Here is a 21,264-nt window from a genome sequence, read left to right as displayed (position 1 = left end):
ACATGGTCTAAGGCATTTTGTTGTGGCAGTCCTAGCAAACTGATAAAGCGTATTCTATTTCTTGATCTTCAGATGTTAATTAAGCCCACTTTGCAATCTTGGGATAAATCTTGCTTGGTCATGGTAAATAATTCTTTTTATATGTTACTGGGTTAAGTTTGCTAGCATTCTGGTTGGTTGTTTGTTTTTTTTTTTATCTTTTTTTTTGAATAAACATAATATAAATTTTTTTTTTCAACGTTTTTTATTTATTTTTGGGACAGAGAGAGACAGAGCATGAACGGGGGAGGGGCAGAGAGAGAGGGAGACACAGAATGGGAAACAGGCTCCAGGCTCTGAGCCATCAGCCCAGAGCCCGACGCGGGGCTCGAACTCACGGACCGCGAGATCGTGACCTGGCTGAAGTCGGACGCTTAACCGACTGCGCCACCCAGGCGCCCCTGAATAAACATAATATAAAATATACTACTAGTGACACATAATGTTACACAACTGTCATCAGCATTTAGTTTCAAAATATTTTAATCATCCCCAAAGGAAACCCTGTATCCATTAAGCAGTCACTTCCCATTCCTCATGATCTCCAGTCCCTGGAAACCACTAACCTGCTTTCTGTTTATGTATTTGCTGATCCTGGATATTTCACATAAAAAAAAAAATCATGCAAAATGCACCTTTGCCCCGGCTTCTTTCATTTAGCATGTTCATCCATGCTGTAGCATGTATCAGTATGTCATTCCTTTTTATGGCTGAATAATATTCCATTATATGGATATACCACTTCTGTTTATTCATTAGTTGGTGTACATTTTAGTTGTTTCCAATTTTTGGCTATTGTTAGCAATTCTGTTGTGAACATTACTATGCAAGTTTTTGTTTGCATACCTGTTTTGAACTCTTTTGTGTATATACCCAGGAATGGAACTGCTGGGTGATATGCTAATTTCCAAGCTCTATATCTGTAAAGAATACAGAATCAATCTTAAATTCATGAGAGCAAATTCCTGCAACCTCCTCTCAATTCCATTACATAACGCACTATGCTCATTACAACGTTTTCACTTTTGCTTATACTGTTCTTTGCTTATACTGTTCTTCCAGACTACAATATCCTCTTCCTCCTCCTCTCTTTCTATCAGAATCTCATTTGTTCATATTTCAATTTCCAAGCATTCCATAAAACTTTGTCTATTTCAGTCTATAATAATTTTTCCCTTCTGTGATTTTCTATGGCAACGTCAAGTTAATTTTATTTAACAGTATGTAATTTTTTAGGCTTATTTTGAGTATATTCTTTTCTTTCTACTTAATTATAATATTTTTGACTGTATCAACTGCATCTTATCCTCTGTTACTTTATTCTCCATAGGAGACTGCACACTCCATAGTATATAGTAGGCTGTTAATAAATTCATATTAAATTAAAAATGGCTATTTGGTTAATGATTACTTCCAACACAGTTAATGTTATTTTACTGATTGTGCTAGAGCAGTGATAAAATAATACTACAACATGCAAATAAAAATAAATATGTGGATAAAATTACTTTCAGGCACAGTATTTACTTTCTGTAGTCTGACATATGATATAATGCTAGAGCTTAAAGGTTGCAAAAAAATTCAGAGGTAGTCTATTTATAAATCCAGACATTGACTGCGGTTGTAATTTGTATAGTTTGGTTGAACACAGACAAAGACTGTTAAACTCCAAAGCAGGTCAAATTCTTTCACCGTTTTAACATGTCTTTAACGTGGTCTTAGAGGTGTGTTTAATGTGACAAACATATCAAGTATATCCAAATCAGGAAAATAATGCTGAAGTACCAGTTTAGCCTCAGCAGTCTTTTTGAGACAGGCAGGGTGGGGGAAGCTGTCTAGTAGATAAGTAAAAGGCCCAAGTATTAGATGAGTTAGGTAATATTTAACTTGTGTTACTGGCCCTGATGTGACCTAGGGTAAGTTAGTTCATAGCTCTGGGTTTCAGTTTCCTGATCTGCAAAAAGGGGTAACACCTCACAAGGATGTTGAAGGAATTAAGGAAGATAATGAATGTACCAAACTCTAAGATAAAAGAACAGAAGAATAGCTTTAAAATTACATCCTTATTATTTTCTTGGGGAGATTTTATATTAGAAAACATTGGGAGAAATGGTATAGTTTGAGGGTGAAGTCTGAAAAATATGTTTTTAATAATGTATAATAAGAATGAAAAGTATTAATTTTCTAATTCTCAATAGTTTTCTGACCACTAAAATGTTCCTGTGTAAAGAAACAATTCCTGAAACTAAACTGTTAATAAAAACAGAGCCAAATCTAAGTTCAAGCACATCCTTTTGACTAAATATATACATATATATTTAATATTTACTTATTTTTGAGAGAAAGAGAGAGAGAGAGAGCAGGGGAGAGGGCAAAGAGAGAGTGAGACACAGAACCTGAAGCAGGTTCCAAGCCGATAGCCTTAGACACGGGCTCGAACTCACGAACTACGAGATCATGACCTGAGCCAAAGTCAGATGTTTAACTGACTGAGCCACCTGGCGCCCCGTAACTAAAATTTTTTTTAAGGTATCCTACAACAAGAAAAAAATAATTCCAGTGAAAACTTGTCCCTAAGAAAGATCAAACAATTCTATATTGCAGTCTCAATATGGTATTTTGAGTCAAAAATACTTAAAAAAAAAAAAAAAGGAAATGTATTAAGAGAATCTCAAAGAAAAGTGAATGACAACTCAATATAAACTCAGCACAGAGATTATAATAACAATTGTTCACATTTATTAAATACCTAAGCCTATACCCAGCAACTGTACAAAGCATTTGGCATGCATTATTTCATTTTATTTTTCTCAAAAATAATATGAGGCAGGTAATATTACAATCCTGATTTTACAGGTCAGGAAATTGAGGCTCAGACAGGTTAATTACCTGTCAAAGGTCACTTAGCTAAGAAGTCAGAATCTATACCATTTGTCTTACTGTTATGTCAGCTCTGAATTAAAACATTGTGTCGTACCAAACAAAATAAATGCAAAATAAAATTTTATAAATAAAATGATAAAGATCCAACTAAATCAGATTTAGAAATAAATGAAGTTTTCTTCATATGAATTATAATTGAAGTCTATTTGTCACCTTTTCATCATATTACTAATTACAAAGCAAAAAGAAATAGCTATTAAGAATCATGTCAGGACACAAAGGACTAACACTTGACTCCTTCATTTCACTTTAGTTTTCAGGTAACAGAGTAGAAAAATTAGATAAATGGTTATTTCAATTCTGAATATATACAACAAAACCAAATTCAAAAAAAGTAAAATCAAACAAAATCAGGAAACTTACATAGCTCAATTATGAGCCAGTGATGCTGTAGTGTGTCCAACTGTCTGGAACAAAACCTCAATTCTCACATTTTTCCATACAACTGATGTTTCAGAAAATTTTCATTTTTTACGATTTAGAATATCTGACCTAGCTTGCTAGCACAACTGAACTTTCCACGGATGAAAGTAAATTAAAATATTTCAGATCAATAATGTCTAATAAAACTGAACTAAAAAATAATCCCTAGGCTTTTGAATTTCTTGATGGTTTCATGTAGTAACTGATTATTGTTTATTTCTGATCTAATGAGAACTAAATGGGAAATGACTGGAACTATATTAAGGAAATATATTAACAGAATACTGATAGTCATAAAACCCTTATAAGTTAAAAGAAACAAGATATACTGCAAAATATTTAAAACATAACAACTAAGCAGAATAGTAAATTAAACCCTAATAAATGCAGATGTTTCATAAATATCCTGGGTTTGGAACTGTAAAAGGAACAAAATATTTTCATATTGACCTATGTCCATAAAAAAACGTTTATTTGGAATTATGGAAAACAATATTCAAGTAAGCCTATTTTGACTTCTGTAAACTTTTAGAACATCAATTTAAACTTTGGGGAACAACCACTTCATGATTCAGAGTGAAAACTCTAGCTGCTTCGTACATAATCGAGACTGGAATATTTACACATTTAAATGCCTAACTGCAGGTAAACATTTGTCCTTTTGGGAGAGGCCCAGGTGGAAGGGCCTCATGGCAAAATGACAACCTTAAGTCCCGGATATCTGAGTGTACTGCCAGTGCCACACAGTCTTAAAAATACTGCTGGATCATCATCATCCTCAGTCAATATTTACTAAGCTCTTTATGACAGCAGGAGTTTATAGGAATCAAGTTTATAGGAATCAAGAGTAGCTCAAAGAGCTCAGTTTGTTGTACCTCGTTCTATATGTTAGCAGCATTATTTTTTTTTTATGGTTAATGAATCACAACGTGTCTGAAGAAAGGTCTTCAATTATTAGGCATTATTTCCATTTGCCAAATATTTTAAACTAGTGTAGATTTGATAAAACTTTAACGCATTACTAACACATATGTCATGTATAGAAAGAGAAAAATATTTTTAATTCAAATATGCTAAATTAAACCTAATTGTACCCAGTGAAGTCTCTTGAAATATGAGGGGATTCTCTCTTTTCATGGTCATTTCTGGCCATAGCTAATGTTCATAGGATTGGATTTTTTTTTTTTTTAAAGGTGCCCTTTTCCTCACTAATCTGTCATGGGCCCCTGCTGCTACCAAGTGGCAGAAGAATGTTTAGGTATACTTCTTTTCAAGCTGGTACTTTCCTTTAATATTTTATTTTTTTAAAAGTGCTTGGATTTTTGCCACATAAAGTACTTGAAAATACTTTAAAATATTTGGCAAACTTAAAATATAAGTGAAGTTATCACTTACAGAAACATACTTCATAATGTAGGACAAATCTACTTTGAATTTTCATTCTCTCATACATCTTATCTTTTTGTAAAGCACAACACTAATAACATCTACTAAAGAAAATGAACTTCATTGTCACACACACATAAGTAGGTGTTACACAACTATTTTTATATAAAAGTAATGCATACTCACAAAAACCTCAAACACTTTATGAGGGTATGAAATGCAGTCTAAAATTTCCTCTTGGGGCACCTGGGTGCCTCAGGCAGGTAAGTGTCCAGCTTTGGCTCAGGTCACAGTCTCGTGGTTCACGAGTTTGAGCCCCATGGGGCTCTGTGCTGACAGCTCAGAGCCTAGAGCCTGCTTCAGGGATTCTGTGTCTCCCTCTCTCTCTGCCCCTCCCCCGCTCATTTTGTCTCTGTCTCTGTCTCTCTCTCTATCAAAAATAAATCATTTTTTTTTAAATTTCCTCTTCTCTCACCAGGTAATTAATCTGTTACACCCAGTCTCATTTCCCAGATAACCTGCTAAGTTTCTGATGTATTACAATGTTTAAGCATATATTCATACATTCAGAGAACTTCTATTGATTATTAAAAGTATGCTAAGAACTGATTCAAGTATAAGATGCAGTGATATGCAAACAAATCCTTGTCCTTGCAGAATTTAATTTCAGAAGACAGTCCACAAATACAGGCTAGTGTCATGTGGGGTTGTCTAGTATGAAGAAAAGTAAAGGAGGGTAACAGTGGTGCAGAGAGTGGATAAGCTATTTTAGATGGTCAGGTACATTTAAACAGAAAGGTGAACAGAGTGAAGGAGGGGACTCATCACAGTGAGAGGGCAGAGGAGAAAAAAAAGTCAAGGCCCTGAGATGGCAGTGTTCTTAGAAGGTCTGTGATAATAAGGGAACTAGTGTAGCTAGAGTAAAGCAAGAGTAGAAACATGTTAATAAATGAGGTTAGAGAAGCAGCCAGGGGCTGGTGCATACGTAATGTGTACACACACTCCTTTTATAAATAAGATCACAACACACATCTGCGACACAAACTTACATGCCTGTACGACTGAGGCAGATGATTTAAATGCATGAACTGGGCTGGATGGAAAATGTGGTGCAACAGAGAGTGCATGATCCTTTCAGAGAAAGTAGCTTCTACTTAGCCCCAGCTGACTGTTGAAACACACAGGTGTGACTGTTGATTCTGTCCACTTGGTTAGGCTACGGTACCCAGATACCTGTTCAAAGATCAAGTCTAGATGTTGCTGTAAAGGTATTTATTAGATATGATTATTATGTAGATCAATAGACTTTGAGGAAAGCAGATTATTCTTCATAATATGAGGGGTGGTGGTCATCCAATCAGTTGAAGGCTTTAAGAAAAAGAATGAGCTCCCCAAGGAAGAAGGAATTCTGCATTTTTGGACTCATGACAGCAATATCAACTCTTCCCTAGTTCTCCAGCCAGCTGGCTTACCTAGCAGATTTTAGACTGGCCACCCCTCCCCCCCCATAAATGCATATCAATTCTTTAAGATAAATCTCTCTCTCCATGTACACATGCAGTTTATTGGTTCTGTTGCTCTGGAGAACCCTAATACACGCACCACGCCATAATCCTAAGGGTCCCATGTTGGTAGATTTTCCAGTTTTTATTTTGACAATTGATATTTTTAAATAATGTGCTCATTAAAAAAAAAACATCCATAGGGAAAATTCTAATTGATTTTTTCACTATAAGAAACAATACTGCAATGAACATCATATATGACATTGATATATGGTAATAATATTGAGTTCTTAATTCTAAATTTCAAAAAAAGTAATATTCACATAAGTGTTTTCTACACTGTTGCCTGGGAAAAAATAAACTTGGTGGAAGATGGCATACTCTCTTATATGGAGACCCTGTTGTGTCCCACACCCCTGCAAATGACTAACCAAGATGTTGGACTAGGTCCATACTATTTCCAATCATTTCATTCAGCATTGAGCTCTTACTGTATGCACTGCACTCAGTTCTACTCTGCAGAAGAAATGTTTCATCTGAAGAAACTTTCAATCTAGTGTTAAATTTTATTGTTTATTCATCTGTTTGGCAAATATTTACTGAAGGCCTGGTGTATATAAAGAATAGAAGCCCTGGTGGAAGAATTAAGAGAAATACCCACACAACTATTACATAGCTAAGCATGAGGTATATATTGTGACACAGCCACTATGAAGAACCATGGTAGTTCACTTCAGGTAGAATGAGATCATTTCTGGTTGAAAAGATAAGAAAAAGATTAATCGAACAGTTAATCAAAGCACTGGAGTGGGAAATTGTGGGGTGTGTCCAAGAAATTGTGAGCGGTTCATTTTGGGAGTGCAAATAATAGTCAATTCAGTGTAACAAATATTTGTCGAGTTCCTACTATGTGTGAGGCAGTGTACTAACACAGGTGACACTGATGTGAATGAAATGAGCAGGCAAGAAGATGACTGGCGACATGTTAATTCAGAAATACCAGTGGCAGTCGGGGTGCCTGGTGGCTCAGTCAACTTTAGGTCAGGTCATGATCTTGCAATTAGTGAGTTCGAACTGCGTCGGGCTCTGTGCTGACAGCTCAGAACCTGGAGCCTGCTTCAGATTCTGTGTCTCCCTTTCTTTCTGCCTCTCCCCTGCTTGTGCTCTGTCTCTCACAAACAAGGGTTCATGAATGTTACACTAAAAAGTTTGGAATTTATTGTTTAGGTAATGTGGTATTATTAAATAGTGTTAATGGCTGAGTGAGAGGTTGAAAACAATGTTTCAGGAATCTTAAGAGGGGTAAGGAATGGAAACAAGAAGATGAAGTAGCAAGAGAAGCCTGGCCACGAATTTATAGAAGTCTGATCTAAGGTAGGAGCTGTGGGAAATGAGAAGTCAAAAGTAAGAAACACTGCAAGGAAAACTGTAGCAAAATTTGGCTACTGATTAAATTTGTGCAAAGGGACAAATGGAAGATTACCTACGCATGAGCCAAATGGCACCTGTGGAACTATAATAATGGTGATTCTGTGCCAAGATCAAGGGAAACACTAATTTTTTATCTAACAAAACATGAAATTAAAACTTTCTCAAGCTAATAGAAATAATGTTAATAGATGGAAAACATTAAGACCTAGAATTGGAAAGTCCATTTTAACACTGGGCCTTGCTAACAACAATGATTAAATGGCAAAATATTTTGTTAAATGCTCTTAGGAGGCCGGGTCATTTGATAGAAAAACTAAGAATAGTAGAATTACACACATGGAATTTTAGTTTTGCTTTTTAACTTACTGTTAGATGTTAGAAGGCAGCCCAGCAAACAGAACTGACAATGCAAAAAATATCCTTTTGGGTACAAAGTCATGGAAGACATAAAATATTACAATAGAAATGGCTTTTCACTAATTTAATAGTTACATTTGAATAAAGCAAAACTTTTCAAGTAATTTTATAAATATTACTATTATTTCCTTGCACAGTGGTTTACATTTCTCAAAAAATATCCAAACATATTATCTCATGATTTTCCTAATAAGCAGGTCAGATATCTCTGTTTACAGGTGAAGTAACAGACATTCAGAAGTAACTTATTAAATGTCACATTCTATAAGTTGAGAAAAGGAAGAAAAGAATCCTTAATAACTATATTCTAAATCATTGGACATATAGAAAATGCAAACCTTAAGGTCTCTTGTTTTTCAAACTTTGTTTTAATTTTTTTTTGTTTTGCATTCCAGAGCCACCGACAAATATAATGGTGGTTTGAATAGTAAAGGTGAAGTCAGCTGTGCAATAAAAAGGCCTTGAAAATAGGTGCAACTTATTGATACAAGAAGACAATTACTATTTCTAAACATCACTAAACATAAAATTTAATCTACGTCACATGAAAGAGTGAGAAATTTCACAAAATGTTAGAACTACAAAAAGCCCCTAGATTTCAAAGTTAAACTGAAATCTAGAAAGGTTAGAGCTTGCCTATGTTAAAAAAAAAATTCTGATTAATGGCAAAGATGGAAGAATTCAGGTCTCCTTTTGTTCTTTTTTTATTACTGCTTTAGCAGTATGGTACAATTAACACAACTCCACAGATAGTTACTTCTTGTAGAAAATACATATGTGACAACATTTTTTATGTCATTGGGCAGTTCGTTGATTAGAACACTGAACAAATGAGGTCAGGATCAACCCCCTCTTGATGAGGGATTTACTTTAAGAACAATGTTGCTTCCTGGCTAGAACTTCCATGCCATAATCACTGCTGACTGTCTTATCAATGCATATAGTTCCAACTGGGAGAACAACAGTTCAAAACCGTTGTTTTGAACCAAAACCACCACTAAAAGACAAAACAAAATAAAAACCCAGATCCTAGTGACAGTAATGTCTCTGTTATGGATAGCATATACACGGACAAAAAAATGTTGCTAAGTAAAAGATTCATAACTAAATAAAATTTAGAAAAGGGATGTAGACAAAATTAAGAATTTCACTCTCTTTTTGAATATATTTTATATGGGCTCTATATTATAGCTCGTATGACTTTGAAATGTACATTATGAACCAGTAAGCAGGGCTCAGGTTTAGTCTAGTTTTCAGTATGTCAAACATGTAACCATTCTATTAAAAATGATTTCTAGGAGCGCCTGGGTGGCTCAGGCGGTTAAGCATCCGACTTCGGCTCTGGTCATGATCTCGCAGTTTGTGAGTTCGAGCCCCTCGTGCTGTCAACACAGAGCCTGGAGCCTGCTTCGGATTGTCTCTCTCTGTCTCTCTCTGTCTCTCTCTCTCTCCCTCTCTCTCAAAAATAAATAAACATTTAAAAAGTTAAAAAAATAAAATAAAAATGATTTCTATGATTAATAAAGTACTAGTACAGTCCTAGGAAACATACTACCGTAAAATATGAAGCATTCTATTCAGTACTTTTAGCCTAAAATGTGAAATTTACCAGGTTCCATAAGGCATCACAACTTCCCACACGGAAATCACACAAAACATAATACAAACCTAAGACATAAACTGCTGTTGTTATAAATAAGTATATTAAATCCTAGTTCAATGGCACCAAACAACAGGATCTAGTTCTTATGCACACACTTGAATTTACATTTTACAGCAAAAGGAAATATAGGGAAGCACTATAAAAGTAGCAAACGTTCAAACTTAGGCATTCTCTCCATTAGAAAGAGTTTGTTATTATTATGCCTTCTGAACTCAGGAATGCAGCACTACAGGTTTACAATACAGGAAAAAATACAAATCTAACCCTTCCAAGTTTGAGATCATTCCCTGATGAAACTGTTCAGATTGAAACTAATGAAGCTCTTGCAAATGAATTTAGCATTCAGCACAGCAATGAGGAGGTACTGATATTTTACTAATAACACGTTGGTAATAACTGAGATTTATTTTAAATCTTCCTCTTGCTATTCCTCTCTTGTTATGCCTTCCGGTTTAATGTGAAAGAGCCGTCAGTTATAATGGTTAAGTTTAGGATGGGTACATCTACCTCACTGCCCCTGTCTCTAACTCTGCCAAAGGAAATGAAAGGCCAGTACTCTTCTTAGTACTCAAAATCTTCTGAAGCTCAAAGGAAACAAACAGAATAGAGAAACTCAGAAAAATATTTTTTTCATTTTCCTACTCCATACAGAGAAATGGAAAGGTTATAGTAACAGTAGCTCTTAGTGTACATAACCCAGCAAAAGAAAATTATTTTGGAAAATAATTTAAAAAGAAGAAGGTCAATATCACTAATTGGCAGAATTAAAGGCATGGTAGAATGAAAGTCATCAGCATATTTTAATCTGTCCTTGAAACTAATAACTGATCACACATCCTCCCCTGCTTCGGTTTTTGGAAAGGTGAGAGCCAGACTTATTCTTTAGGCTTATTCTTTTCCTGTTTCATGGTATATACATGCAAGCTGTACACTGACTTGCTCCTAACTCCAGCTTACTGTCCTGTTCCTATATTGTCCTTAGCTATTTTTCCTTTTAAGTTTAAAATTTTTTTTTAATGTATGTTTATTTTTCAGAGAGAGAAAGAGAGAGACACAAAGAGACGGAGCATGAGCAGGGGAGGGGCAGAGAGAGGGAGACACAGAATCCGAAGCAGGCTCCAGGCTCTGAGCTGTCAGCACAGAGCCTGACATGGGACTTGACCCCACGAACTGTGAGATCATGACTGAGCTGAAGTCGGATGCTTAACCAACTGAGCCACCCAGGCGCCCCTATTTTTTCTTAATTACTGGTAAATTACTTTGTTTGACATGACAATATACATATATGTATAAATAAGTGTAAAATTGACTTGAATAACTGAAAATGTGTTTTTTCTTAAACTTTGTTAAACAAAATTTATTATCTATGAGTTCACACACACACACTACAGAATTAGTCTTGGTACCTTCACATAAAAGTAGAACTTTTTCCTGTCCTCTGTAACATAGGAAAGTAAGGAGAAAAACTCCCAGTGTTTCTATGAATTAGTTGTGTTTCATGTATGGATTTGTAACCACCATCTATTCAGGTGAGTAAGAAATATTGTTTACTTTCATTTGAATCGATTAAATCAGAATGTGAGCTTCCAGGAAATTTCAGCTTTGTTCTTTTTGGTAATTGCCTCTCTCTTCCCAGAGTTTTATATCCCAGGGATTTTACCCCCATACTATTTAAAATAAATATCTGTATATCTTCACAGAACATTCTTTGTACATTTTAAAAACAACTGTGGCAAGATAACATCATCCATATCCAGAACTTTTTCACCATTCCAAACAGAAACTCTGTACCCATTAAATCATAACTCCCCACTCTCTCCTCTTCCAGCCCCTGGGAGCTCCCTATTCCTTCCTTCTCTCAGCCCCTGGTAAGTCTATTCTACTTTCTGTCTCTATGAATTTGCCTATTCTAGATACCTCACAGAAGTGGAATCATATCATATTTATCTTTTCTCTCTGGCTTATTCCCCTTAGCATAATGCTTTTAAGGTTCACTCATGTTGCAGCTTGCATCAGAATTTCATTTCTTTTTTATGGCTGAATAATATTCCATTGTATGTATACAACACATTTTTTTAATTCATTTATCTGTAGATGGGCACTTGAGTTGTTTTCACTTTTTGACTAATTTGAACAATACAGTACAAACAGTGGCGTGTATCTGAGTCCTTGCTTTCAGTTCTTTTAGGGTATATCCTATGTGTAGAATTGCTGGATCATGTAGGAATTCCATGTCTAACTTTTTGAGGACCTGCCAAACTGTTTTCCACAGCAGATGTATCATTTTATATCCCCATCAACAATGCACAAAAGTTCTCTATACCTTTTTGTTTTGATAGAAATATGGATCTTCCTAAAGGGTGCAACTTTCCTCATAGACACCACGCATTCTCCTGTGCATCACACACTGCATGGTTCATCCTTTGATACAGACAGCTGTTTATTTCAACATGTAGCTTTTATCTACTTATTTTTAGGTCGTTTTCCATTATGGCACTTACAGTGAGTACCTCAACATATGCCAATATTTTCAGAGACAATATCCAAATGGGTATTCAAGTACGTTAGTTTCATAAATCCTTGACTTCTTTATATCTAGTGACCCCCTACCTCTTCTCAGTTTCAACTATCTACTACTAAGGCAATACTTTTAAATATTGTCAATGCTGAGAATGAGTGCAATCTCTGAGAGCTTAAAGAGCAAGGTTCCACTTTCTGACTACAATCTCTGATCCTTTTAGCTCCTGAATTTTCTTAATCCCACTACTTTTGCTTTTTGATCTCAAGATTTATGGTTTCTGGATTTCTCCTTTTTCTCTTGGTACACTCTCAATTTTATTCCTGCCCTATTTAGCTCAGACTATCATTCATCATTTCAACACCTTTTTGCTAGTTTACTTTCAACCACTCTCCTCTTCATCATGTTAGTCCTGCATATTTGAAATCCTGAATCATTCCAATTCTTTGCCTTCTTTGCTTCTTGTGTTTACAAGAACCACTGAATGTGTGAAGTTACACAACTGTACAAACCAGAACTCATACAAATCTATAGCATCTATCCCCAGCTGACTCTTCAGGATTGCTTGTCTTGTTCTTTTTGCCCTTATTCAGTTCTCTTTCCCATTCTCTTCAGTGGCTACTCTGTTATTCCTTCCAAAACTTCCTGTCCTCCGTCACTTTAGAAGCTCACGGTGACCCTGACTTTGCAGAAAAAAATGAAGCCTATTAATTGCAAACTGAATTTCATTTGTATTCCACAGCTATTCTTATCTCCTTCACTCCTGTCTGTGACCATCTTCCTGTTCGAGGTAAACTCTTTTGCAGATTCTAATTTCCATCTCTTCCTATTTCTTTAGGAATCCTGTTCCCTGACAATCTCTCTCTTGGCTCCTTCCAATTAGTCATAAACAGGCTCAAATATCTGTCATCTTTCAAAAACAAAAAACATAAGTCCTTAACCTATCTTCCTTTCTTCTCAACTATCATTAACATCTTTCTTATTCAGGCTTCTTCAAGGACCATTCTATTGTCCAAATTACTACATTACCTCTAATCACTCTTCAATTCACAGCTAACTGACTTCTACATCTAATGCTTTATTAAAACCACTTCTGTGGAGGTTACTAATGACAACATAATTTCAAACAAAAAGCTAAGAGCTATACATACTTAAAACAAGTGTATGAGGTAGGTACTAGAATTCTAATTTCACAAAAAAGGAAATGGTCTTGGGGAAGTTCATTTATATAAGTCATAAAGGCAGGATTCTCTAAGTGCAAATCCCAGGAGCTTCACCATACTACCAGTATATATTTTTTTTTTAAGTAGCAGTAAGAGGGGTATGTGAAGAATATCTTTAAGCCAACAACTGTTAACTCGAAGAGTTGTTCAACTCTGTTACAATCATGTAGATTAAAAAGTCTTTGAAAAACAAATAGTTTAGCTTTACAATTTTCAAAAATCTCTCAGTAATCTTCTGCAATTCAATAGAAAGAAGGAGGAACATTAAGAACTGGCATCAGGTTCATTTTTGAAGAAGAAATGTCAGTTCGTGTAAGAATATCATATGCCTCTCAGAATTTTTGGACACTGTCACTTTATCAATAAACACCTGTTGTCCTACCTCACAAGGATGGCAGGAAAAGGTTCCATAAAAACTCTCCCTTATCAATAGAGTGAAGCTACTTCATACCACACTGAAGTATCCAAGGTCTGAGCACAAATCATACGATACTTGTAAGTCCTAGTAGAGGGTTTAATATATGCCTCTATTATTCCACCAAGAAGAGACCCTGCTGTAACGCAGCTATCTGAAATGTGCATACAAAGCAGCATCCCTCAAACTGGGATACACGTGGGAATTTCTAGGGACCTTAAAACACACTGATAGCCTAGTCCTACACTGAGACTCCAATGTAATTGGCCTGGGAGGAGATGGGGATTAGGGCTTTTAGAAGCTCTTCAGGTGATTTTAATGCACAGCTACAGTGGAGAATCCATCGGTATAAAGTATGGAGGAAAGATTGTCATATCCACTCTATAGTTTAAAAAAAAAAAAGGGTGGATTGCTGAGATGTCTTTATTCATTATCAGGTTTCTGCTTATCTACATGACCACACATAGACACTGCTTCTAACTGCAGGCAAATGACTTCCCAGTCATCAATCAATTTACTTAATATTTTTTTAAGTTTATTTATTTATTTTGAGAGAGGGAGACAGAGGTAGATAGAGAGGGAGATAGAATCCCAAGCAGGCCCTGCACTGTCAGCATGGAGCCCGATGCGGAGCTCGAACTCACAAACTATTGAGATCATGACCTGAGCCGAAATCAAGAGTCAGACACTTCACCACCAGGCGCCCCAAACATACTTAATATTTGATAACTGCATTAATTCCTAAGGCTGCTGTAACATTGTAGCACAAACTGGGAGACTTAAAACAGAAATTTATTGTGTCAGAGTTCTGGAAGCTACAGGTCCAAAATCAACATGTCAGTTGGACTATCCTCTCTTTGACGGAATAGGTGAGAATCCTCCCAGGCCTCCTCTAGATTTTGGTATCTGCTGCCAATCTTTGGGATTACTTGACTTGTGGATGCCAGGCAAAAGGCTGTCTTCTCTTGGTGTCTCTGTACAGCCTTCCTGTATGTGTGCATCTCTATGTCCAAATTTCTACTTGTTATGAAAATATCAGTCATATTTGGTTAGAGCCCATGCTAATGACCTAATTTTACTTCGTTACCTCTTTACATAGAGAATTTGCATCCATAGAAGCCACTGATATTTTCACATCACATTTCAGTGTTTGCAGTTATCCCCAAAATACCATTTACAGTCATCACTACTTTGAAATTATGGTTGTTAATAGACTTGGTGTTAGACCTAGTTATTTAATGTATTAATAACGATGTGTGAATATAGTAATATGACATACTTGTATAACTATTTCAGTAAAACTGGTTTTGATTTAATTGCATTTTATGTACTTAACCACATTGTTCTGAGAGGACGCAAAAAACTAAAAGAAAATCTTTCAAATACCCACAGCCAAAGTTAGTGAATTCTTACGTTTTAGACTTCAGATTCTTTTTAATCTTATCAAGTATCAGAGAACATATAGAACATTGTACATCATTTTTCAAAACTTTTTTTGTTTTTACAATGATCCTTTGTGAAAAAATATACAGATATTTTACAGATAACCCAACAATCTTATTTCTCTCTCGCATAACACAAAACTGAAACCAAAGTATCACAAAACAATATTTACTTTAACTACAGGAAATGCACTCTGACATTTTCTATTCTATTTCTTTTCATTAAAAAATGCCAGTGTGACCTACTGAGTTAATTTCACAACTACTCTTGGAGCATAAATTAAATAAGTGTTAAAAATCCTTCAGTGGCATTCCTTTAGAAACTTCTCATATTATAATTGGTGAAAGGCTATTACTGCTATTCATGTACTATTTTAAAAATATGTATCATTTTAGAGGTGGCATTTAGATGAGCAAATAGTTCAATAGTTAACTAGACTCCATTCAGACAACTGGTTATAAGTTATGTAAATTTTATAAATCTGATGGGAATCTAAGCTTAAACTTTACCAAATGCAGGAAAGAAAAAAAAGGTAAAATGAAGAATATTTTGTGCCTGAATCATTTTAAAATTACAAAAATATTTTAACTGAATAATGTTTAATTTCCTTGAGGTATTTCTTCACTCACTGTAAAACTAGGTAGAAACATTTCCCAAACCAACATTTCTTTATGCCCAGGTTAAAAAGAATTTTACCTGTAGTAAACACGAAGTGTTTGTATTTCTTCCTCTAGTCTTTTGTACTGTTGAATTGCAGTTTCTCTGGCTTCTTGCATAGCTAACAACTTTGCCTGTAAGTAATTAATATTTTAAGAAATTTAATATTTGTTTTGGTATGTTAAAATATACATTATAGTATAAACAGGAACCTTAAATTTCTGGTAGTTTTATAAGCGATCAGTATTTTTAGTAGTGTTTCATAATTTCCCACAAAATAATCAAATTATATTAATAAAAGACATATTGAAGACAAGAACGTATTAAATTTATCAACTTTGCTCATTACTAAACTTCAACCTTATTCATCTGTATCATCAGATATATGCCCTTCTGCAATGTTTAACTTTATACACAGAACTCAGAATGTGGAACATGGGTTCAGAGCAATATCAAGAATAAGATAAGCACAATGGGTGTTTCACATACAAACTTAATGTGGCTCCACTGCCTGATCACACTGGATTTTCTTTTAACTTTATTAATAGTAAAACCCAGAAAATGCTAAATATGTTAAGCTATCTTTGATATTTAATGTGAAAAAAATACACAAGACTACAACCTGATTCTTACAGATATGACTTAACCTTTGCAATTCCTTTTTGGCAAGGAAAAAAAAATCTCTAAAGGGAGAATGGCAACAATCTTTTTTAAAAAAAATTTTTTTTTTCAACGTTTATTTATTTTTTGGACAGAGAGAGACAGAGCATGAACGGGAGAGGGGCAGAGAGAGAGGGAGACGCAGAATCGGAAACAGGCTCCAGGCTCCGAGCCATCAGCCCAGAGCCTGACGCGGGGCTCGAACTCCCGGACCGCGAGATCGTGACCTGGCTGAAGTCGGACGCTTAACCGACTGCGCCACCCAGGCGCCCCAGAGAATGGCAACAATCTTGAGTGTCAGAGGTATTTTATTCAAGGGACGTTATTGTTCTGCTCTGCCTATAGTATTTAAATTTTAAAGGGTCTGTAATCAGTTTTCCAGAGTTCAAACTTGTAATTTTAAAAGAATCACCAACTTCCAACCCCCTTTCCCATTGGGTTTCAGGTATAGCCCAGAAGAGTTTTCATCAGAACTTTTAAAATAGGGTGCTAGTATTCAGATTTCAGTTTTGTTTATTCACAGCTTAATTTGCATGAAAATACTGTCTTTCACTTTCAACGATGTTATCATATACCTTGCACACACTAATGGCAATAATTAAAAAGTACTCGAGTTTGGAGGCAGAAGTTCACTAATTTTGTTGAACTCATAATTTCTCTGGGATTATTTTCTTCCATAAGAATGAAGTCATAAGACAAACTGTGAAATCCTGACCAGAGGAAAAGTAGTGTCATGTAAGTGAACACTGGACAATGCCACTTTTCTATTTAAATAACAGAGAATAATAAAAACATGTAGCAGTTCAGGTCTCTGTATATAATTTAGGAATTAAATTAATTGATTTGTTCTCTATCTGGGTTAGCAAATCTAACAGAGTTACTTCTTAAATTTAAGATATTTGAGTGCTTGCCTTAACATGTCACATTCTAGAATTATAGATAAAACATTCTCAAAAATTATTAAAAAGCATTTAAAAATAGGTGGCTGGTTCTTTATGCCAATAATTGACAGCATTGCCAATTTTCAGTAAATTATAAAACGTGACTGAAATGCTAAAATGAAAGGCACAGATACCCATCGTGACTAAATGGTTAGTCAAAAAGAATCACACAAAAAAGGACATATCACATTCAACTTACAAAATGTCAAACATCCTGTTGGATGTATTTAAGGAATATCAAATACTGGACAGGTAATAGAGAATTTGCTAAATAAATATGTTACAATGACAAATACCTTAGACGACTATTTTGATTTTTTTTTTTTAACCTGGTACTTCTGCTGAAAAAAATGAAACAAAACAAAACAAAACAAAACACAAATCCAAAACAAAACAAAAACCCCTCTGAAACCAAAAACCAAACCAACAATGTTCTAGTAGGAAAAAGCCAAAATGAAGATTTCTGCCTAAGAAATTTCTGCAAAAATAGGAACATGAAAATTTTACTTAAATTCCCGTGCTTCTAGTAATATTTATTTTTTCACTTCTCTTTTCACGTTTAGTTGGCTACCAAGATTTGGTGTTGCTTCATAGCAAATCCACTGAATTTATTAATTCCAAATGTCTAATCTTATGTCTAGGCCCTGGTGACTATGTTCAAAGCTATTTTAAACTTTCTGGCTTTACAACCGCCTTTTTATCAGATATATGTTCATCTGGCTAGCATTTCCTTTTTAGAAAAATACCCTTACCCTTTGCCACAGTGATCTTGTTCAGTCCTGGTGGCTAGAATGAACTTCGTTCCCCACTACCTCAGGTATGTATCATCCAGGTTGTTCAAACACAGTATTCCATCCCACCAGCCCCAGAAGAAAACTGAATCCTGATGACATCACTGGTACTCCTGCATCCCCTATGCCAGACAGTTCCAGATCCATTCCATTTCTTGGACTCCCTGGGTAAATAAATCTTTTTTTGGCTTAGGCTAGCTTGAGTTGGATTTATGTTATATGTAAGAAAACTAATTTAAATGTACTGTTTACTTCTATTTTATTTCCTAGTTTCACTATTAATGTCCTATAATTCCATCACATTACAGGTCAATAACAAACTTTATGTCAAAACCGTTAAGGAAATTAGTGAACAAGATATTTTTCCTGTTCCTCAGGCATCATATTTCTCGTATTTCCTACAGTTTAATTAATAAAAATTGCATGCATTCGTTTATGTGTGTATTCACATAAAAACATATGCATTAAAAAAAACTAATGAAATTCAAAAAGTACAAGAAAATATTCAATGTAAAGTAAATCTTTGTCCCATCTCCAACACTCAGTACTACAAATCCCCTCCTGAGATTAGTAGTCACCTGTTTGTTGTATATACTTCCAGAAATTATATGTGAATATATAAGCAGACATGTATATTTACAACTATGTGTGTAAATATATGTATATTATATATACATATTTATATATGTATAAATATATGTATAAGTAAACCTATTTACAATATTGATGGGATTGTTTATACACTGTTACAAACTTTGTTTTAAATTTAAAAAATATTTTGCTCTTTTGCTTCCTATTTAAAAACAAATCTTTTACCCCAACCCATATATTGCACTTACTAGTTACATTCCCTCCTTCCCTTCCAACCGCCCCCCCCCATCGCCTCAAGTGAAACATTTCAATGAATTTGGGCTCATCATTTTCAAGGATATTTTATACTTTCACTATATGGCTATGTACTTTATAGATAATCTATCTTCAAGAAACAGAATATTTCCATTACTCTAAAATGTTCCCTTGTGTACCAATATAGTCAATGCTTTCCTTTTACACCCAGTCCCTGGCAAGCACTTACGATTTTTAGCCCTGTAGTTTTGCCTTTTCTAGAATGTCACATAAACAGAATCATATAGTAGGCAGCTTTTTGAATTCGGCTTCTTTCACTTAACTTAATGCTTTTGAGCTTTTGAGCATTACACATACCAACAGTTCATTCCTTTATATCACTGAGTATGGATGTACCACAATCTGTATATCCATTCACCAGTTGATGGACATTTAGGTTGTTTCCAGTTTGGAGAAATTATTAATAAAGCTGCTATAAACATCAGCATATAGTCATTTTGTGCAACTATACCTTCATTTCTCTTAGGTAAGTACCAAAGAATGGAAATGCTGGGTCTTATGGTAAATGTGTACAATGTGTTTATATACTTTATATAAAATTATATACATTGTAAAGAAACTGCCAAACTTGTTGCCTAAATCGATGTAACTTTAAAGCATCTGTGTTTAACTATAATAGCAATGCCATTTGTTGAATGCCTACTATAGATTGGGGCATTGTATCAAATGCTTGAAATCTATGGTCTATCCCCACAATCCACCTATGAGATAACTCCTATTATCCCTGGTGATAAAACTGAAGTTCATGAATATTAAGCAGCTTGCAAAACTATAATATTCTGGTATATACATTATGTAAATACATGTAAACACTTAACATATATGTTTACACATACACATATATCTGCTAAGTCAATCTATATTCTCAAGAACATATGACAGATGACAAAAAGTATTTAAGAATTTGAAAAATAATACCAACGTGTAGGTTCACAAGCACTTGGTAATTTTGTTTTTTAAAGGTTTTATTTACATTTTTTGAGAGAGAGAGAGTGTGAACAGGGGAGGGGCAGAGACAGAAGAACAGACCAATTCCAAAAAGGCTCCACACCATCAGTGCAGAGCCTGATATGCTAACTGTGAGATCATGAACTGAGCCGAAATCAAGAGCCGGATGCTTAACTGAATGAATCACCCCGGTGTCCCAGGGTTGGTTAATTTCCGTGTGTCATAGCCACACTTGCAGGGAAAAGGACAGCAGAGATGTACTATATACTCTTGAGCATGCTGCCTTTTTAAATATCACTCAAGCCTTTCCACATATAATTGCTCTTTTTGTTCTTTATTCTAATTCCTCCAAAACGACACCTAAGTTTTTCTTAAACTTCCACCCAAGTCCTGCTCAAGGTAAAAATGCAGGAAACTTGATGCTATACTTCTGATCATTATGTGCATCATTTGCATTGGGTTTTGATCCATACAATGTTTGGATCAAGTGTACAAGACAAGGAGTCTTGTAACTGGGAGTCATGTGTGTATTTAGTTTTGGTAATGGGACCAACTGTGAGTCAAGACTATTATTTAGTCTTTAGCTGGATCTTTTGCTTCTCAAACTGTTTCTGGTTCATCTCTCCCTAATACTAGTAACATTCTGCTGTTTACTCCACCAAAATTTACCTATACAAACATCTGTCTTGACTAAAACATGGTCTCCTAAATCCACTAATTTTACCATTATAACAAAAAGTATTTTTAAGCATATATCATCACAATTATATTTTTTAAACTCTCTAAACAAATTTTATAAACTGATCACCAAATTTCATTGAATCTAATATGCTACTGATTATTTCTTTTATTTTCCCCCTTCATTTTATTTTAGAGAGAGAGAGAACGTGTGCATGAGGGTGAAAAAGGGGCAGAGGGAGATAGACAGAATCTGATAGGGGGCTCAGTCTCATGA

The 21,264-nt window shown here is 35.0% G+C and overlaps 1 protein-coding gene across 1 annotated transcript in view; it reads right to left on the bottom strand.

Moving 5' to 3' along the window:
- The window catches only part of MIPOL1 (mirror-image polydactyly 1), a 239,146-nt gene that overhangs the window by 96,582 nt on the left and 121,300 nt on the right, over positions 1-21,264 (bottom strand). The window contains exon 9 of the mRNA XM_047074696.1: positions 16,103-16,197. Coding sequence (XP_046930652.1) covers positions 16,103-16,197 — 95 coding nt within the window. The remainder of the gene's footprint in view (positions 1-16,102; positions 16,198-21,264) is intronic.

The sequence above is a fragment of the Lynx rufus genome, unplaced genomic scaffold, assembly GCF_022079265.1.
Source record: "Lynx rufus isolate CCGP_SWC_20201006 ecotype Redwood Valley unplaced genomic scaffold, mLynRuf1.p SCAF_13, whole genome shotgun sequence".
NCBI lineage: Eukaryota > Metazoa > Chordata > Mammalia > Carnivora > Felidae > Lynx > Lynx rufus.
The sequence above is the reverse complement of the archived record's forward strand: the minus strand, read 5'-3'. Positions and strand labels throughout refer to the sequence as shown.